We start from the raw sequence: 20,842 nt of genomic DNA, 5'->3' as shown, positions 1-20,842 counted from the left end.
TTTTTTTTAAATCACAGGATTCAAAATTACAACCTGCCCACAAGAGGTTAAAGATATCTTTGGATGGGGAAGATATTTTGGGTGCTCTGTGGAACCCACAAATTGTACCAGAATCCCCAGCAGCCAGCTATGGGTGTAAGTGTTCTTCTTGAGTTTTTTTTTTTTTTTTTTTCTTAGTTTGCAAATGCCAGATAAAAATGGATTCCAGAACAATGGAAATTTGAGATGAGAAATGGTTACCGCAGATTTGGCCGCGTCTCCTCCTAGGATCGCGCCAGTCATTTTGGGACATGTTCTGACAGCTTGCTGGCCTCTTTCTAAACCTCTGAGAGGGGGTGATGTTCCTGCCACTTCCCCTGGAAGAATATTCCACGGTGAAATATGACTCACTGGCAGGGCCCTTGTCTTTGAGATTCCCTTTCTTCTCCTGACCCACTTTCGTCTTGCTGTGCCCTTTTGTACAAAGTCAAACGAGGCCTCCCCTGGATAAGGCTGCTCTGCAAGGACTGACATTTAAAGACCATTACCACCTCTTCAACTCGGCCCTGTTCATTTAGCCAAGCAAAGCATGTTTAGTTCTTTTAATCTTCCCTCATAAATCAATCTCTTCGTTCCCTTAATAGTCCTTCTCCTGTGCTTTGAACTCCCTCCAGTCTGGCCAGCCTAAGCTCTTGTTCCGTTTACACTTGAAAATTGCCAGTCAATTGAGAAATGGCCGCACAGGAAAAACATCCGTGCCTCGGCAGGGTTCTGGGAGCTCCCACCACGCTGGACTGTCTGCTGCCCAAGGTACTGTGAGCCCCAGAAGAGCCCTGCCTGGCGGCCAAGCCCCAAGGCCTTAAGGTAGACACAGGGCATTTGCTGCCTACTCCGTTATAGGTCTTTCCATGGACCTGGCCCACCTGGCCAATGGTCAAGGGAATTGCATGAGAAGCCCCCTCAGATACCTGCCCCATTCCTTGCCCTCAGCCTCCTCGATCCGGCCCACCTTTCACTTGGCATCTACCTACTAGAGCGACAGGGGTCCCTGGAAAAGCCCAGAAGGGGTCTTACCTGGAAGGTGCCGGCATGGTCTTCCTCCTTGTCACCCTCTCTGTTCTCTTTGAGGGCGATCAATGTGAATCCTCTGAAGTAAGAGGGAGGGGCAGCTGAAAGTGTCACTGCAGAGACAGAAGAAAGCAGATGATAAGCATAAGAAACAGCTGCCTTCCATTCGTCAAACGGATAAACGTTGAGTTCCCCATTAACATCCCAGCCCTGTGGGTAGCAGGGGCAGCTGTCAGTGGGAAAGGCTCATTCTGTAGAGTAGTGAAATCTCACCCTCTCCACCCAGCCCCCTCTCACATTTCAGAACCTGCTAAACGTCTGAACTACAATCTCACTTGGGAATTCTTGAATCAACCAAGGCTGAGGTGAGCTCTCTCTCAGTAACCACAATTTGACAAAAATAGTCCCTGGTCAGCAACTCTAGTCTTGACAGTTATCTAATGTTACACTTCCATAGATCAGCCCAAGAGAGATCCAGCTGCTTGCAGCACAAACTCCTGTAGGATGTGGCAAAACACATTTCCTATTTCTTGTGGGTACTCAGCTAGAACACATTCCCAGCCTCCCTTGCAGTTTGGTCTGCTGGTGCCCCAGTCCTACCGGTGGAAAGTGTGAACAGACATGATGCATGCCACTTCCTGCCTGGCCCATCCAAACTTTCTACATGATTCTCCATTCTTCCTCTCCCATCTCTACCTGCTGAATGCAGGAGATCCAGCAGAGGACTCTGATGCCCCAGGAGAAGGATGGTAGAGCCACAAGATGTAAGGAACCTGGGTTTCTGAATAACCACACAGACAATCACTCATGGACCAGAAACATCCATATTATACTTGGCATAAACTGGAAATAAACTTATACTGTGGGGGATTGTTTGTTACAGCAGTTGGAATTATGAACCTACTTTAAACTCTTCCTTCCCACATTGACCCAGAGAACTAGGTATTCATTGAAATCTAGCTCAGGGATCTTAGCAATGATGTTTGCCCCTCCCTTTGTATCTACAATCTCCTGAGATGGAAATCCTTTATTGCAATTTTTGCACTGGATTGCAATTCTATTTTTACCACCCTTCTCCACTGGACTGTGAGTTAATGCTGGAGAGGAACTGGGTTTTCATTTTCTTTGTATCCCTATCACCTAGCACAGAGCCTGGCATCTAAGAGATGCTCCATTCAAGCTTCTTGAAATTGATGTAAACTGAGGTCTAAATTACTGCCTACATTAAAATGCTAAGATTCTTTAAACATAAAATTATAGACTATTGGTGCTATCCTAAGAATCCTCCATTCCAAGCCCTCTAATTTCACAGACAGGACACAAAGACACAGAAATGTCAACAGACACACTGAAGGTAGTAAGACCATCCAGAGGCAGGCTTCGGGTCTGGTCCCCTCCCCAGTTTAACACTCCACTCATTGCTCTACATACTGAGTATATATAGGAATATCTATAGTGTGTGTATTCCGTAAGCGTTGACTAAGTTTTCAAAATTTAAAAATCAATTCATTGAACCTATAGTATTTACGTGATTCTGATAAGCAAACCCCTGTTGAGGAGCGGCATTTAGTCTTCTAGTTTCAGTCCTGAAAATGAAACATTCCAGAAGTCCAAAAATTAAAACCACCATCTAGGATAATTCAGCAATGGTCCGTGAGCCACCAACACAATGACATCTCAGAGAAGCACTTGGAGACACAAAGATTGCACGTCTCATGCTGTGATTGGTCAGTTCATCCCACAAAAGTGAAGGTGCATTCTGATTGGTGGCTACTGATGTCTATAAAAGGTCAGAGAGAAAGTAAAGAAGAGAGGATGAGAGAAAAGCACAAAGAAGTAAAGAAGAGTAAGAAATGTGGTTGCTCAGCAGTGGCAGGCAGAAAATGATGGTTATGATGTCAGGAGAAAGAACTGAGATCTCTGAGGGATAGACAGACAGCCTCACAGCAGTCTGAGGTTATCTAGGGTGGGGTGGGAGGGCTTTCAAGGCTATTCTACACAATTCTGGAGGAAGGGGAGCAGAGAACAAGAAGCAGACAGTAAAGGTGCTCTGCCCAGATCACCCCAAATTCCTCTGTACCATTGTAATGTGACCCTGGTGCTGATGTGCCTTTGTTTCCAGAGGCCAGCACCTGCAGCTCGTCCCTGGTCACTGGAGTCTGCTCTGCCTAATATGAAAGGCCCAGCTACCTTGCATCAGGTGATGACAATTCTGAGGGGTACCTCAAAATGGCCCTGCAGAATCAGAGGTCACTGGGGTCATGGGCTGGCAAGGCTTCTTCCTCCCCGTCCCAGTTCCCCACTCCCTTATTGGCTTCCCCTGGGAGCACTTCCTTAATACGTCAATTGCACCCAAATCCTCACCTGAGGGTTTGTTATGGGTTAAATTGTGTCCTCCCAAAATATATGTTAAAATCCTAACCCCAGGTTCCTGGAAATGTGACCTTATTTGGAAATAGGGTCTTTGCAGATGTAGTTAGTTAAGATGAGATCACATTGGGTTAAGGTAATCCTAAATCCAAGATGGCCAGTGCCCTTAGAGGAAGAGACATGGAGACACACAGGGAAGAATGCCAGGTGATGACAGAGGCAGAGACTGGAGTGAGGCATCTGCAGGCCAATGAACAGCAAGGATTGTCACCAGAGGCTGGGAGAGGCATGGAAGAGACTCCCTGGGAGCCTCCAGAAGGAACCAACTCTGATGACATTTTGATTTCAGATTTTTAGCCTCTAGAACTGTGAGCAAATACATTTCTGTTAGGTTTAAGCCACCGGTTTGTGGTTCTATACATGGGAGCCCTAGGAATGAATAATATCTGCTTCTGGGGAACCCAGCATAAGACAGACAGTCAATTTCTGCTGCACAGTCGCTGCCTTCAGGCTACAGCTCAAACCCCATAGACTGATAGGCCCACAGACTCTGCCTTTCTGGAGAGCTTCATCAGCCACATTTCCACTCCCTGCCACACCGCATTTCAGTCCTGGGACTCGCTCACTGGCAGTTTCCTGAAAAGCCATATCATTTCACCCTACAGTATTATTTCTTTCCATATGCTATTCATACGCTTGGAATGTTCTACCTCCTCCATTCCTAGCAAACGTCTTTAGAAATCAGCTAAATTTTCACCTTTTCTGTGATGTTTCCTCTGACTTCCCCATCAAGACCTGGGTGCTTTTTTTCCCTGGACTTTGTTAAGATTAAAAATACCTATACAATGGGCCTAGTAACAGCATTTACCTCAAAGTATCAGTGTAAAACATAAATAATTAATGCACTAAAGTCCTTAAATATGGTTGGCAGATAATAGGCACTTATGAAATATTAGCTCTTATTATTATCAGTGATGAGATGATCACATTAAATCATATTTTGTAAGTATTTGTTTACCTATTTGCGAGTCCTTCAAAGGCAAGAACCACGTCTTAGCTCAGCACAATGATTAGCACAGAGTTGATATGTAATTACATTTACTGAATCGTGTTCATGGACTGCTAGACCCAGGGTTGTAAAGATGTCAATTCTTCTCAAATTGATTTATAGATTTAGTGCAACTTACATTAAATTCACAGCATGATTTCTGTGATATTGACAAGCCAATTCTAAAATTTATGTGAAAATGCAAAGGGCCAAGAATACCTAAGGCAATCTGGAAAAAGAAGGGCAAGGTTGGATGGCTTCTGTTACCAGATATTGAGACTTACGCAGCTATAGAAATTAAGCCAGTGTACCATAACAAGGAAAGAAAAATAGGCCTGAATAGTTTGAGGTCCAGATAAAGTTCAACAAATATATGTGAACTTGATTTACCATTAAGGATATACTGCAGAGCAGTGGGGGAAAGAAGATATTTTCAATGACAACTAGGAATACCATGTAAAAAAGGTGAATCTTGGTCTTTGCCTCACATCTTTCACAAAATAAATTTCATATGGATTGTAGAGCTAAATGTGAAAAGTAAAACAGTAAGGTTTTAGAAAGTAGCATAAGATAAAATATGAATGACCTTGGAGTAGGAAAGAGTTTTTAAACAGGACATAAAAAAGAAGATGTGTAAATGGAATGGTATCAAAATTTTGCTTATCAAAAGACACTGTTAAGAAAAAGTAAGCCATGGTGTGGAAGGAGGTATTTGCAATCCATTTAACCAGAAATTGACTTTTATCCAAAATATATAAAGAACTCTCTAAGACCAATAAGGAAAAGATAGAGAACCCAAAGAAAAAAAATAGGGAAATCACATGAACTAATACTTCACAGAAGAAGGTGCCCAAATGGCCAATAAACATACGAAAAGGCACTGAACCTCATTTGTCAACAGGGAAATAAGAATTAAATCCACAATAAAATACTACTGCATTTCCACTAGATTGACTAACCTTAAAAGGATTCACATTATCAAATGTTATTAACTGGAACTCTCACACACTATTGATGAACTGAATATGAGCAATTTTCCCTGGAAAACTCTTTAGCAGTATTTACTGAAGCTGAGCTTATACATACCCTATGACCCAGTGCTGCCACCCTTAAATCAACAGAAATGCAGACATATGTGCATCAAATGACACCTATCAGATGTTCATAGTAACATTATTTGTTTCCAGCTGGAAACACCCAAATGTCCATCAGCAGCCATGGATATATAAGTTGTGGCCAGTCATAGAACTGAATGCCTTAGAGTAATGAAAATGAACAAATTACTGCTACCTACAACAACACGGGTAAATCTCACAAACATAATCTTGAGTGAAAGCAGACAGACACAAAAGAATACAAAAAGTATGAGGACATTTATATAAAGTTCAAAACCAGGCAAAGTAATCTATGATCCTAGAGGTCAGGTCAGTGCTTACAAGTGTGGGAAAGGGGAGGCAGTGCTGATTTGGGAGGGCACAGGGGTGCTTCTGGAGTTCGGGTCATGTTCTATTTCTTGATCCGGATGCCAGCTGCATGAGTGTATTCAACAAGTGATAATTCACCAAGATGCATGATTTGTGAACTTTTCTGTACATAAGCCTTGTTTTGATAAGAATATTATTAAACAATGTTTCCGAATGGTAAGTATGCACCTTTTTGTATATCTGTGCAAAGCACTTAAAGGGCTACCCATAAACTCGGCTTCCTGGAATGATGCGTTCCTGTAAGTTCTAGAAAACTAAAGTTCTACTCTACATTATTAAATACAATGCAGAAGATGGAGGCTCTGGGGGCTGAACTTGCGTGGTGTTTCAAGCCATAATTATCAGTGGTGATGACTGTGTTAGACAGTATAATTTGAAGGAAGAGAGGAGACCCTATCCCTCTAGAGAAGCCCATTATATGACTCTCTCCTGAAATGAACAAATGTGCAGCGTGTTCTGAGTCCCAGTAATGACTGAAGATGACTACTTGGCAATAAATAATAGAATCTTCTCTCTAATGACTCCTCCCAAGTGCCTCCCAAAAGAGGCCATTAAGAGACCCAGGAAATTCAAGAAATAAGCTTATAAAGGATTAAAATAAAATTTAAAAAAGGTCCATTTGGAGCCATCCTGTGAGCACATACAGGGAACTGGTTAAAAGCAAAGATTTCAGGTTAGAATCCTAGAGCCACCACTTATTAAGTGTGTGACCTCTGGTGAGTTATTTGACCTCCCTGTTTCCTCATTTTTTAAAAAATGAGGTTAACGACATTACCTTTCTATAGGAATGTAGAGATGACTAAATAAACATTTACCACAGTGCCTGGCATATATAAAGGATCCAAAATTGTAAAGGATGATGATGGTGTTGCTGGTGATGTTGAGGATGAAGACGATGATCAAAATGATGATGATGATAAAGATCATGATGCTTAGCAAGCTCATTAACAAACAATGAGTTTCAAAAAGTTGGCCCTTGGGGACAAGGTTTGAACCTCCAGAGAAAAACTCTAGTAGGTGCCAATGTAGGACCACTGATGGGACTGCAGCAGAGATCATTGTCTTGGGGGATGATGGTCACAGGGCCAGGTTATGGGGAGATTTGGGTAAGTCCTTATAATGAACTGAGTCTTCTTGCAGTGGCTCATACCATAGACAGTGAGCCCTGTGAGGGTCTCTCAGCCCCTCCCACCCCCACATGATATAGCTTTTCAACACGGCTTTCTTCTTCTTGAATACCTCTCACCAGTCTTAATTAAATATTTATTTGTGAATTATTTGTTAAATGCTGGTCTCCCCTAATCACTTGTAAGCCCTGTGAGAGCACAGACCAAGTCTGTCTTGAACTACGCCTCTGGAGACACAGAGGGAAAAGACCCAGCCTCTGCCTTCTGGGAGCACACAGCCTAACAGCTGGGAGAAAAGGACACATCGGCAGATATTTTTATAACATACAATGGGTGTTATGGAGGTAGGAATGAAGTGCGCTGGGATCCCAGAGGAGAGAACATCTGAGTCTACTGGGGGAGTTAAAGGAGACTTCAAGGAGGAGGTGGCATTTGAGCTGCAAATTGAATGAGGTATAGGAGTTTGTCCAAGAGGAACAATTCCATCTCAGGCAGAGGGAAAGGCATGGTGGGCCAGTCTTGGCCTTGGAAACCAGAAGTAATTCTGTATTTCATTAGTTGCATGCTGGGAGGGAAGTGTTATAAGAGGCTAGGGGAGGAAGGTGAGAAGCGGGGAGATAGCAGGGCTTTGAAGACTTTTGGCTAAGAAGTGCAGATACCACCCTGGAGGTGATGAGGAGGCACTGAAGGGTCTGAGTTGGGGAATGTTGTATTCAGATTTGTGTTTTAGGAAGATGAGGCTAGAAGTTGTGTGAATATTGGATTACAGCCTTTCCCTAAAAACCAGCTCAGTGGCAAGGGCCTCTCTGGCCTGTTTGTATGAGGACTGATGTTTCACACAGGAGCCTGGCCTCAAATCTCCACCAAAGGTGGAGTTCTCCCCTCCTTATTATAAGAAAACACGAGTCCCGTCTATTTCCCAAATAACTTTCTGAGCCCTTCAAATGCTGGTTTGTCAACCATCTAACATAAACTCCAGTGCATCTGCTATGCCTATTGCCATCACTGGATCTTGTCTAGGGCCATCACCCTCCCCACTCTACCTCTGGGTTTCAGACCCCTACAGTCCCAGCCTCAATGAGAAAGTCCTGAACCAGATCCCAGTTCCATTACAAGGCCAGCCCCTGCCATCCACCTGCTATATGTTACTGAGATGCCCAGTCTTCCCGCCCCACACATCAACCACAATGAACTTGAGCTTCTGCCTTAACTTGTAACATGGGATTAGTTATAAGCACTGCTGGAGCATTACATAAGTCATGGTGGTCCCCTCCCAACTCTGCTCAACTTGTGGGGCTCTGGGCAGCTGCAACTCACTTGCATACCTTACTTAGAAATTGGCAATTCAGCCCACCCAGCCAGGAGCAGGCAGGAGAAGATGCTGGTGACAGACTGGCAGATAGGAAGGCAGGGCTAAAAGTCCAAGGGTGAGCAAGTGCATGTGGTGAGGTTGGATTATGCTGTTCGCTTGGATGACCTTCCTCAGTGAATGCTCCCAGCATTCCCCAGAAGAGATGAAATACCTCTCATTCCAGATTAAAGATCATGCATATTTCAAGTTGTAAGGGCTGTAGCTATAGATGTACAATGGATGTAGCTAACAGACCTGCGTTCAAATTCCTCTCTGTTTCCTACGTGTTACCTCGGACTAATTATTTAACTTCTCATTATCTCAGTTGACAATCTCCTGTAAAATGGCAGTTACAGTACTTCTATTGTTATCATAACAAGTAATGAATTAATATTTGTAATAGTAAGTATATATAAATTTGGCTAAATTAATAAAATATATTTAAAGATCAATGAGTCTCCCCTCTAAAATAGAGATCATCATCATTTCATGCATTTGTCATAAGGACTAAATGAGATAAGGTATATGAAGCACATTGCAACCATTCAGTAGAAGTTCATTCTTTCCCCCATGTGCTCTCTCATCATGGAAAAGCTGGGAGCCAGGTGAATGGGTCCTGAGCTAACCAATATGTGGCTGGGAAGAGGAATGGATGGGAAGAATACTCCTTAGGAATTGGAGATATGTCAGCCAAGAGAATGTATCTGGGGGAGGGTAGGAAGTTCTAAGGGACACATGCTGTCTAGGACCCCCACACCTTCCCTTACACTGACTATGTGATCTTTGGGGCTGCCAATCACAATCCCCCTTCTCCCTCCTGAAATAGCAAGTCATAGAAGTGACTGTGACCCAGATGCAGTCTACCTCCATATCGTAATGTACCCCATTCCCCTGGGTATGTCACCCAAGCTGGGCCAATCAGAATCCTTCCCTGGGATTTTTCAGCTTGGAAGTAAAGCGGGAAAGGCTTTTCTTTCAGTTACAGAACTGAAAGTCTTTTCACTGAAGGTTGTTGACAGCTATCTTCCCTGGCACTGGGAGAAAGTTTATCTGCAGTAAGAAAAATTGTGCCAACACATAAAAACACAGCCAAGAGGTAAAGGATGGAAGGAGAGAGAGAAGGTAAAAGGAGTGAATGGAAAAGATGGAAAGGAAAGGAGAAAGGGAGAGGAAGAGAGAAAAGGAGAGAGGGGGAGGGAGGGAGAGAGAGAGAGAGAACTTTGTTCAAGTCCCTAGATCCATTTATACCTGAAGCTGGCCAGATCCACCCGTGGGCTTTCCAAATATAGGACTCAATAATTCTATTTTTTGCTTTAATTAGACTGTGTTCCTGTCACTTGCAGTGGAAAGACTCCTGACTAATTTTGGAACAAAGAAAATAATTCTGCCTAGACTGTAAGATTCATTAACAGGCTAAAGAAACAGTACTTGTGACTAAACTGAGGTGGATGACCAGCAGGGTGGCAGTTAGTATTTAAATGCCATTGAGGTAACAGAAAATCAGTTGACTTCAAAACTATTTTAATTAGATGTCAGCTTTGGAGAAAGATTTTAAGGGATGTCAGAATGCTCTGTCCTAAGCCCTGACCTGCTCATCATTCTTACCAACTTCTTAGCTAAAACCTTCTAAGGCTTGCTTGTCAAAACTGTGGATAATCCAAAATTAGATTATGTGGATAGGTCATTCAGTGACAGAATCCAGATTCATGAATGGTTGACACCTACCGTGATGGACCCAAACATGCTGGATTAAGTCTAATGGGGAATCATGTCAAAGCTTATGTCCTAGGACCAGTTTCACTAGTACAGGGAAAGGAGGGCGGCAAGCCTTCCCACCAAATCACAGGAATTTTTTGCTGGCTGCAAGCTCAGTGTGATTCCAGAGTACAACACAGCTGCCAAAACAGCGAGCACAAGACCTGGCAAGCTTAACACAAACACGGTGTCCAGAACAAGGGAGATAATCATTCCGCCATGTTCCACCCTGATCAGAGCACATCTGGAGTCCAAGGTGCAAGGGAATAAGGAAGAGTGTCCTACAAAGAACGGTTGAAGAAACAGGGCATTTTAATCAGAAGAGAAGTCATAGTACCTGTTTCTTCACAAACATCTCAAGGGCTGAAATATGGCCAAGGGGAGACCTTATCTGCTGGACTCCAGAGGACAGAACCCGGAGTGATGAGTGGAAGTTACACGGGAGGCAGTCTTTGGCAGCAGAGATGCACAACAAGGTCGCCTTAGCTCAGGCTCTGCTGATCTGCGAGTGTTGTCACCTAGAGGAAGCTCACAGCTCTTCCCTCCCCACCACTCCTTGGCCAAGGCAGGGGAATGTCACCATCGTGTTGGCTCTGAGGACATGCCACTGGCCACTGTGTTGACAGAAACAGGATAGGGCAGTGATGTGACCAGGTGCTAAAGTATGTGGGACTAGGAGGCTGGGGGTGGGGCTGGGAGAGATGGGGATGGGGAAGCACATTCACAGAAAAGTGGCCACCTTTTGGCCACCTTCTCTTTGTGTCTCACCATCTTGCTTTAAAAAGAAAAAGAAAAAGAAAAGAAGAAAGAAAGAATATAGATTCCTGGAATCCAGCCCTTTGTTGGGGTGGAGCCAGTGAAAATACATATATATATATATATATATATGTTCATATATATATATATATATATTTTTTTTTTTTTTTAACTTTCCAAGTGATTCTGACACATAACTAGGTTTGGAAATCACACAAATGACTCCACAAAGAGCTGATTCCAGGGAAAGTCACTTTAAGAACTGGTGCCTACGTTGGACGGATCAACAATCCCCTCTGCCTATTCTCCATGTAATCAGAGTCAGTGTCTGAGGCTGGCAGCTCCTTCCCTTTGCTCTCCTGCCTGCTGTCCTTGTGCTCTTCACCTCTGAGCCATCAACCATCCCGCTTCCCACCATGCATATGACTGCCGATCTCTTCGCTTCCAACAGCCTTCACCCTGGGCCCGGAGCATCTCCCTGCCCTCAGCCTCCAGCCAAAGCCCCCAGGGCACTGAGTGAGCATCCTTTCTCTCTGCTGCCACCACATGGAGATCCTTGCCATCTGTCCCCATTCCTTGGCCTCACCTCTCTCTGGCAGAGGGAGAAATGCTTTCCTTTCCTTCCATCCAGCTCTCTTAGAGGGAGATCTCACTTCTCTCTTTTAGAGGGGTTCTTGGGGTTTAAATGATACATTCACTTTTTGATAAATAATGATTTAGTGCCTGTTACGGCCACACGCTCTTTTGGGTGCTGGCGATAAAACGGCAAACCAGAAAGGCAAAGTCCTTGCTCTCATAAAGCTTGTATTCCAGCTCGAGGAGGCAGATGATAAAGATCATTTCAGAGAGCGGTTCAGGGGTATGAAGAAAATAAAACCAGGCAAAAGTAAGGAGAAACATAAATTGGTGGTCAGAGAAACCTCTTTAAAGAGATAACATCTGAGCTGAGACTCAAAAGACAAAGAGTGAGCCAAAGATCTGGGGGAGAGCACTCTAGGCATGGAGAAAAGCATATACAAAGGCCCTGGGGTGGGAATGAGCTTGGTGTGTTTGGAAAATTCAAAGGTCAGGGTTGCTGCTGTGAGGAGGAGGAAAGGAAAGAAGAGGAGGAAAAGAAAGAAAAGGAGGAAAAGAAAATGAAGAAGGAGAAGAAAAAAAAGAGGAAGGGGGGGAAGAAGACGAGCACCAGCAGAGCTTCCTGTAGCTCCCAGAATCCCCCACTCAGTTCTTCCCGCCTGTCTGAGTCTGCCCACCTCCCCACACTCCCATCCCCCCCCCGCACAATATTTGGTGCTCGCAGCCCTTCCCTGCCCTTCCCCCTCTCACCTAGTCTGCGTTTGCAAATATCTGAACCACAACTGTAGACAGGATTCAAGTTATTTCCCGCGGGCCTCCTAGACCTCAGCAAATCAGTGGATGTGAGCGGGCCCCTGTTTAAAGTTTCCCTCAACTTTTCGTGGCAGTTTTGAATATTCTGTGAAAGTTAGAAGCCTTGTCTATGTAGAGCTCACAAAGGTCTTCTTGTGGTGTTACCTAACTCCTTACCTTTCCTATCCTAGCCTCAACTCCAGCCCAGCCAAGACACCTAGTAAAAATGAGCTAGCTAGCCACACAGAAAGCTTCACGTGATGTAGTGAGCTCTCTCACACTGTAGGTGCTCCAGAGAGGTGCATATGACAGGAACCAGACACAACTGCACACCATCAGAGAAAAAACAGAGAAAGGAAATAATACTTGAGATCATTTGGGCCACTTGCCACTGTATTCTATACATGCATGCATGTGTGAGGGAGCATGAGCTGTGACTCTGGGTTCCCTTAGTCCATAAGATAGTGAGTACTTCATCCTTGTCACGTCAGTGTTTAAGGACCAACAAACCAATGGTTTTACTAGTGATTCAACTGAGGAAACACTGGTCTCTTCCAATGCTGGGGGGAAAAATAGAAGTGCTGGACTTACTGAGAAATGTCAGTTTGTTTCTATTCCCCACTAACAAAACTATCTGCTGGGGCACATAAATAAGGCTAGATTGAATCTAGTATCCATGTGATTGTTTATGTAAAATTGCAAAGGATTTTTAAGGAATAATTTTGACTCATGTGATTTTTGCTTTCCATAGTGCCTCTTGACTCTAACCCTCAAGCAATATGGGACTCCTCTCTTGAAAAAGAATATTATATATATATATATATATATATATATATATATATATATTCAGTTAATATGTATTAACTGAATCACTTTGCTGTACACCTGAAAGTAACACAACATTGTAAATCAACTGTACTTCAATTTAAAAAATTTTGATCTCAGCAAATTTAGTAAATTCCACAGCAGATTAAGAGCACTTATTTTAAATTAATCTTAATAAAACAATGCATGATCAATGGGATCTGATTTGGGGGAACTTATCTATTCACTAAGAGAATGAGAATGATAGTCTTCATTAAGACTTTAAAACTAAAAAAAAAATGGGACTCCTCTGTAAAATTATTTCTTCTTTTTCATTCTAAATATATATCCCAGTGAGGTTTTTTTCTTTTCTCTTAATTTCTTTCTTCTCCTTCCCCTCCTTTCTCTCCTCCTCCTTCTTCCCCCTCTTTTCCTTTTTCCTCTCTCTCTCTTGCATTTTCTTGCTTTATCCACTTCTTCCTTCATTCCCTCCCTTCCTTGCTGCTTCCTTGAGGAAGGGTGAGACAAAGGAAGAGGGTGAGACAGAACAGGCTACTCTGGCACATTGGCCCCTTTTTTCTTCTCAGTATGAACCCTATCAACACACCCCACACAAGCGTGCGTGCACACACACCTACATCAACACTCCTTCCCCTACTGATTCATTTAGCAGGAATATCAATTCACGTGCTGTTGAGAAGACCCACCTAGACCACCTATCACTGAGAAAGAGAACATGAAACATTGTTTTTACATGACTATGCATTAAAACATGTGACAGAGACGGCTAACTGCCCCTCCAAATCCATTTTCACCTTCATCCTTTTGAAAACTAAATCCCTCCCCAAAGTTTTCACTGGGCATGTGGCTGCCCAGCTAAATGCTATCTTTCCCAGGCTCCCTTGCAGCTAGGTGTGGTCATGGGACCAAATTCTTAGCAAGGGAGTGTGTTTGGAAGTGCTAGCTGTGATTTCTGGGTCACATCACTAAAAGAAAGCTGCTTGCCTCTACTTCCTTTCCCCTCTGCATGCTGACTGGAACTCAGATGTGTTGGTAGTGAGCTGGCTGTCACCATGCTGATGAGGACAACTCCCTAGAACAGTGCTGTCCAATAGAAATAAGCTCAAGCCAGGGGAAATTCATTTTACTTGTTAACAAGTAGCTGGTAGGAATAAATGTAAAACAAGTAAAAGTAATTTTAACAATATATTTTATGTAGCCTACTGTATACAATTATAACTTCAACATGTAATCAATATAAAATATTATTAATGAGAAGCTTATTCTTTTTTCATACTAATTATTCAACAACCAGTGTGCATCTTATGTTTACAGCACAACTCAATCTGGACGAGCCACATTTCAGGTACTGTGACTTGTGGCTACCTTTGGACTGCAGAGTGCTAGAAGATGGTAGAGCACAAGATGGGAGGAACCTGGGTTACTGATTGACCTTGTGAAACAAGCCACCCATCATCTTGGATTTCCCATTTATCTCTTGTTTAAAACACTGTATTTTGGGGTCTCTTTGTAACATGAGCTTAGCCTGTATCCTGACTAATACAAGATGGTAAGTTTTTTTTTCCCTGCAGAAATTGGTATTGACCTACATCTGACATTCTGTATAACAAGCTAATGGCATGTTTGTAAACATATCAGCAATTATAGCCCATTGTTCCAGTTGAGTCAGCCAGCTGGAATGGAACAACTTAACTGTGTATGGGAAGTACTCAAGTTTTAAACCTTGAAAAATTCCAACTTTTATGCTTTCATTTTTTTGTATGTTCTGGTTTTTTTTGTTTCATGAAACTCAAAGCAACAATCCCCACAACTATTAAGCATGTAGATATGCATGCATCTTTTAATTTTTATTATCTATTTGAACTAAATACTTATGAAAAGGGAGCACAAGTTAAAAAATTAAAGTTACCTAATAAAAAAGGAAAAGAGGAGCGGTGGGGTGTCACTTATAATTAATTACAGTTAATCATCAGCAGTGCTTAATTAAAAAAAAAAACACTAGATAAGAAATAGTTTATTTGAAAGACCTTATCCAGCTTAAAATTTTCAGATTCTACATATATACTTTTCAAATATATAATTTTACAGGCATATAATATCTGCATATAAAAACAAAACAACAGTCAAATTAGGTTTTTTTATTTCCAATTTGTTGGTTTCCCCACAAACAAAAGGAATTGGCTAAAGATTGGCAAGGTTCTTCGTGTTTCTAAATTAATCTTCTGGTTTATGGGGAAATGCAATATTGAAGTCTATAAAAAGAAAATGTAAATAAGGACCCACCACTTCATACTTTGTGTCCCAAGATATGTCAATTATTATCTTTTTTAAAAAAATTAATTAATTAATTTTATTTTTGGCTGCGTTGGGTCTTTATTGCTGTGCGCGGGCTTTTCTCTAGTTGCAGCAAGCGGGGGCTTCTCATTGCGGTGGCTTCTCTTGTTGCGGAGCACGGGCTCTAGGCACATAGGCGCAGTAGTTGTGGCTCACGGGCTCTAGAACACAGGCTCAGTCGTTGTGGAGCACGGGCTTAATTGCTCCGTGGCATGTGGGATCTTCCCGGACCAGGGATGGAACCTGTGTCCCCTGCATTGGCAGGCGGATTCTTAACCACTGCGCCACCAGGGAAGCCCTGTCAGTTATTATCTTGATTTGCTGTTGCTGTTTTCCTTCAACAAAGACTCAACATCTAGAAGGCTGAGGGTAGCTGGGTGAATTCAGTCTACTCCTAATTTATTTTACTGAGTCAGTGTAGAAGACTAGTTAAGAGCAGAGGTTTAGGAGTTAGACATCCCTAAGTTTGTATCCTGACTCCACTGATTATAGCTGTGTGACCATGGGCAAGTTACTAAACCTCTCTGAGATTTAGTGTCCTCATCTATAAAATAAAAATAATAAACTGCCCCAAAGTACTGGAAGGAATAAGTGAGATGCGTAGGAAGTACTTAACACAATGTCTCATCCAGTGCTAGCTGCCAAGTATTTTTCTATTTCCAAAATAAATAATGATCTCATAACATTTTATATATATGTGTGTGTGTGTGTATATTTTATATATATATATATATATATATATATATCCTACTGTATGACAGTTTCTTTTGACATGGATTATTTCTAATTCTCATAGCTACTCTGTGGGCGGTGGGAGAAGCAGCCTCATTTTACAGTTGGAGAAACTGTGGCTCAGAGAGGTAAAGCTGCCTGCCTGAGGTCACACAGTGAATGTGTGACTGAGCTGAAGTGGAAACCGACCCAGCCAACATCAAAGCCTGTGTTCTTTCTACCAGGCGGAGGTGGGACACTCTGAAACACACATTCTTATGGCAGTGTGTGCCCCAAAGAGAGACAAAGAAAAAGAAGGCAAAGCAGCTTTGGAGGTCTCCAAATCTCCCGGTTTAGAATAAATCCCTCAATTATGCTTGAAGTTGGACAAGCATTTATAATCTCGACTGGACATTCTTTCCCCATCAAGTTCCTTGAAATTTCCCTTTAAAGAGCATCTAGGAAAAGCCACTCTCATTAGCCAGGGTCTGGCTTTATTTTCCTAATAAACAGACCTTTGGACAGACAAAAGAGTCTCTTTTATTTTCAATCAATTCTTGAACATTTCAGCTGATTTTCTTCTATTTGGCTTGAAATTGGGATCTGGGAATGGCTGGTCCTGCAAATTGTCCTCCTATAAGGGAAGCCCCTTGAGGATCCTCAACTTGTTATTTTTAATCACTGTAATCTCTTTTTCAAAGGAGGCCATGGTCAGAAACAGAGCAGGCCTTTCAGAGCTTTCTAAAGCACAATTATTGCAGAGGGAGGGGGATTGGGGGGAAGAGGGAGGGAGAGTAGAGAGATGTGGTGGGAGAGAGAAGGCAGTCAATATAGTACTAACAACTTGGAAAAAGGCTGAATCATCATCTCAGCTGGATCCTGGCTGTTGAGAAGAAATCCCATGTTTCAATATTTTTCTTAATAGTGACCATTTTATTCCAGTCTAGAATACCTAAAGGATATGCTGGGGTGGGGGGCATGGAGAGCAGAAGCTCTTTGGGGATGAACTAGAATACTGAGGACAAAGGTTTGCGGCAGGAAAACAAGCCATTGATTGCAACGATTGTGAGGGGCCCTAATTCAGGAAAAAATAAAACAGCAAACAGAACACCAGGGGAATGTTAATTTCCACAGCCCTGAGTCAATACCTAGAGCAGAATGTATTAGATTTACTTCTAATATAACTATTCTAAGAAAGTATAAGCCAACAGAAAATGTCACAAACTAGGCCAGTGCCCTTTTCTTCCTAACTATGAGTGGCAGAATCAGGTTTGCTAATCGCAGAGTATTCACTCAGAGGGCCTTAGCATGGTTCCTGCAAGATCTTTCCTTCAGGATCTCTTAGTCACCAGAAAGGAGATAAGATGATTGCCCACCAACAGCCTGAGTCAGATGTCACAGTCCAAAAGGCTAACTTTTTAGGCTGGAATAACCTACAAGGTGAAAGTCTAGTGCTCCCCTCCCTACTAGCCCGTTTCCACCTGCTGGCCATGGATACTTAGGCAGTCATGGAACCTTTCTGTCTATGTGAATCCCAGATGCACCTCCGTCTCAGTACTGGGGCCACTTGCTGCCAGTGCTTGGACAAACTGGGAGGATTCAAGTGGGAAAAGAAACCCAGAAGGACTCTTGGCCTGCGCAGCAGACTAGCCTTAATTACCCAAAAAAGAAATCCTCCCAGGACTTCGCTGGCGGTCCAGTGGTTAAGACTGTGACTCCCCGCTTCCACTGCAGGGGCCACGGGTTCAATCCCTGGTCGGGGAATTAAGATCCCACTTGCCATGCAGTGCGACCAAAAAATTAAAAAAAGAAAAAAAGAAATCCTCCTGGTCCTAAACTAGGAATAGTCTAAGGCAAGCCTCATGATATGGAGAAATCATTCATTCATTCATTCAATCAATTATTTCATGAGGACCCAGGTAACTGGCATTCACTGGTAGATTGGCTGAAAGGAGTGCTGAAAAAACCTACTTTTACACGCATGCACACACATCCCCCTCCCCCCAGAAACAAATCTGACCAGGCACATCCCTCCATTATTAAACCATTAGGGCCCCATAGCCAGCTCAAACTAGCATATATTGGGGGCCCGCTGTAGCTCAGGCATGCTCATCTTTATGCACTCATTCACTCCCTACAACCGCCCAGGGTGGTTGGATAAACAGCTGTTTTTAATAGCTGGGAAACAGGTTCAGAGAAATTAAAGGACTCGCACAAGGTCACACAGCTACTAAACCCCGGTCCGCCTGACTCCAGAGCCACCTCTTTCCCTGCCACGTGGAGCCGGGACAGTTTTCCTAGGGAACGCGGGCCCTCGGTTTGGGAGAGGGCTGAAGAGGCCAGCGGGGTTACGCCCACTTCCCTCCAGTCCACGGAGAGGACTGGCTGCTTCCCAGCTCCGAGGAGAGACTGCGGCCGCTTGTAGGTTCGGCTCTCAGGGCAGCCCAGCCAACCCGCCGCCAGCTCCCCGGGGCTGGGCCGGGTGTTCTCCACCCCACCCCCACCCTGCCTGTCTCCGCGGAGTACCCAGCATCCCGCCGACCCGTGCCGGCTTGCAGGGGCTGCCCGCCCGGCGCTGAGCGCATCCACGTGCAGACTATGCCGGGAAGCCCGCTCTGGGTAGCTCCAGGTGGAGAAAGTCGGGAACACGAACTCGGGAAAACGGAGGCAGCGTTCTGAGAAGGGTTGCTCCCGGTCCTGGTCGCCTGTGTGGCCCGGGCTCCCGCTGACACTGCCCCAAACTTTCTCCAGTGTTGTTCCCATTGCTTCCTCCCGAGATGCTTAGGAACCGGGAAAGTGGGGATGGAAGAGCACCCCACTCGGCGCCCCAAAGCCCCTCTCTTCCTGCTTGGCCCTAGAATTGACTTTTGAAGGGGCAGGGGTGAAGGGACACGCGCCCTGTCACTCCCCGCCCGCGGGGCCCCGGTGAGGCCAGGCAGGCTTCCTTCCCTGCCCGACGTCCTGGCTCGCGACTGGAGAAGGGCAGTTGCAGCACGGGGAAAAGACGTGTGGGGAGATGACCCGGCTGAAGAGAGGGGCGGTGGGCCCCGGGCAAGGCGTCAGTGATCTTCAGGTCTGCGCGGGTCGAGCTGCCTGTCCTGCCTGGGAGGCGCTCACTTGCTTGGACATCCCCTCTCTGCGCTCCCGAAAGCCGGCTCAGCTGAGGAGCGTAGGAACGGCATCCCTGGGGCACTGAGACTTGGCGTTGCGGGAGCCAAGGTCCCGGCCTCCAGGGAGCAGGCCGCGGAAATCCGGGCTTCCCTTCCGTCTTCATCGGATTTCCCTTTCCCTGTCCGAAACTACCTAGAGCTCCCTGTCCACTGGGAGCCTGTCTTAGAAATCCAGAGTCTTCTCCCTCGCCTGGGATCATCGGAGAATAATTTGGAGTTCTTTCCAGGGACCCTTCCGAAAAGCTTCAGGCTCCTCTCCCCTCCTCCTCGTGCCCTGGGACCAGTTAAAGTAGAAGCCTAAGTCCCTTCTCCTGTAGGGATCTGCCCGGGGAAGCTGGAGTGACCATCCCACTGGGGACAGGTCAGCGAGAAGCTGGTTTCCTTTCTTTCAGGGATGGGAGTGGGGAAAGCCGGAGTCACCACCTTGCCTGGGACCCGACTAAGAGAAGCCAGGGTCCGCTCCACTCCAGAGACGGATCTGGAGAACGGCGAGTCTCCACTTCTCTCTTGGAGCCGGCGGGGGAAGAAGCCAGGTTCCCTCCCAGCCAGGCCAGAGTGACGCGTCGCTCCGCTACAGCCCATGCCCGGGAACCGCGCGTCGGACGTGCGAGCTGCATCTCCTGGCTGTGGCCCGCGACGGCCCCAGTCACTGGCTCGGGGCTAAAAGGGCTGAGGGCATCCAGGACAGAAGGGCCCTTACCGGGCTGCGCCCGCACTGTGCGCCTGAGAACCGCGCGCCCTCCTCCCGCACCGCGCGGTCGGCGCCCTCCGGGGGCCGAGTCCCGCGCCCTCAACGCCACGGAGGGCCACTTACCGCGGTAGCTGGTTCCTGGCTTGTAGAAGTCAGGGTCGCCCTCCACACGGAGGCTGAACTCGGTGTAGCCCTCGCGCCGCGTGCCCTGGACGCGCAGAATGCGGCTGCAGTAGCCCTCCGACTTGGACACTTTGTCCAGGGTCTCGTCGGAGAAGGCCAGCGCCGCGGCCAGGGGCAGCGCCAGGGCCAGCAGCGCTGGACTCCGGCTCAGCCTCAGGGACGCCGGGGATAGCCTCATCCTCGCGGGCCCCCAACTTTGTGCCTGGCCGCCGGCTCGCCACGCGACTCCTGCTCGAAGGGGTCCCCGCGGAAGCGAGACCTGGCAGAGCCCGGGCGGGGAGCGGAGCTCGGAGCCGGCGCTGGCGACCGGGAGACCTTGCCGCCTCGGCTTGGCGGCTGCCGAGCTGCGCTGCGCTGAGCTGCGCTGAGCTGAGCCGAGCGAGCCGAGCAGCGCGAGGAAGGGAGGGCGGCGGCGAAGGAGGAGGAGGAGGAGGGAGGGCTGATTTTGCCCAGATCCCCGAGCGCAGCGCTGTTTTGTTTCCGCGCTGGCGATTAGCGGCGCGGCCGTGTTTATTTTGCGACGCTGGATTCCCAGGGTCTGGCGAGGAAATCATAGGGTACAGGGACACTGCGGACTCTGTCCCACCACCAAGGAGGCTGCTGCCCCAAACCCCTGGACCCT

The 20,842-nt window shown here is 45.6% G+C and overlaps 1 protein-coding gene across 2 annotated transcripts in view; it reads right to left on the bottom strand.

The window, feature by feature from the left end:
• SPON1 (spondin 1) overlaps positions 1 to 20,632 on the bottom strand; it is a 270,634-nt gene extending 250,002 nt beyond the window's left edge. For both annotated transcript variants that reach the window (XR_005020852.1, XM_036859677.1), the window contains exons 1-2: positions 20,161 to 20,632; positions 1,054 to 1,160 (exon numbers count right to left, since the gene is read on the bottom strand). Coding sequence is in view for 1 of the 2 variants with exons in the window: in XM_036859677.1 (XP_036715572.1) it covers positions 1,054 to 1,160; positions 20,161 to 20,398 (345 nt within the window). In the remaining variant the exon portion in view is untranslated. The remainder of the gene's footprint in view (positions 1 to 1,053; positions 1,161 to 20,160) is intronic.
• Between the last annotated feature and the right edge of the window lie 210 nt (positions 20,633 to 20,842).

Source organism: Balaenoptera musculus, chromosome 8 (assembly GCF_009873245.2).
Source record: "Balaenoptera musculus isolate JJ_BM4_2016_0621 chromosome 8, mBalMus1.pri.v3, whole genome shotgun sequence".
Lineage (NCBI taxonomy): Eukaryota > Metazoa > Chordata > Mammalia > Artiodactyla > Balaenopteridae > Balaenoptera > Balaenoptera musculus.
This window is presented reverse-complemented; position numbering and strand designations above follow the sequence as displayed.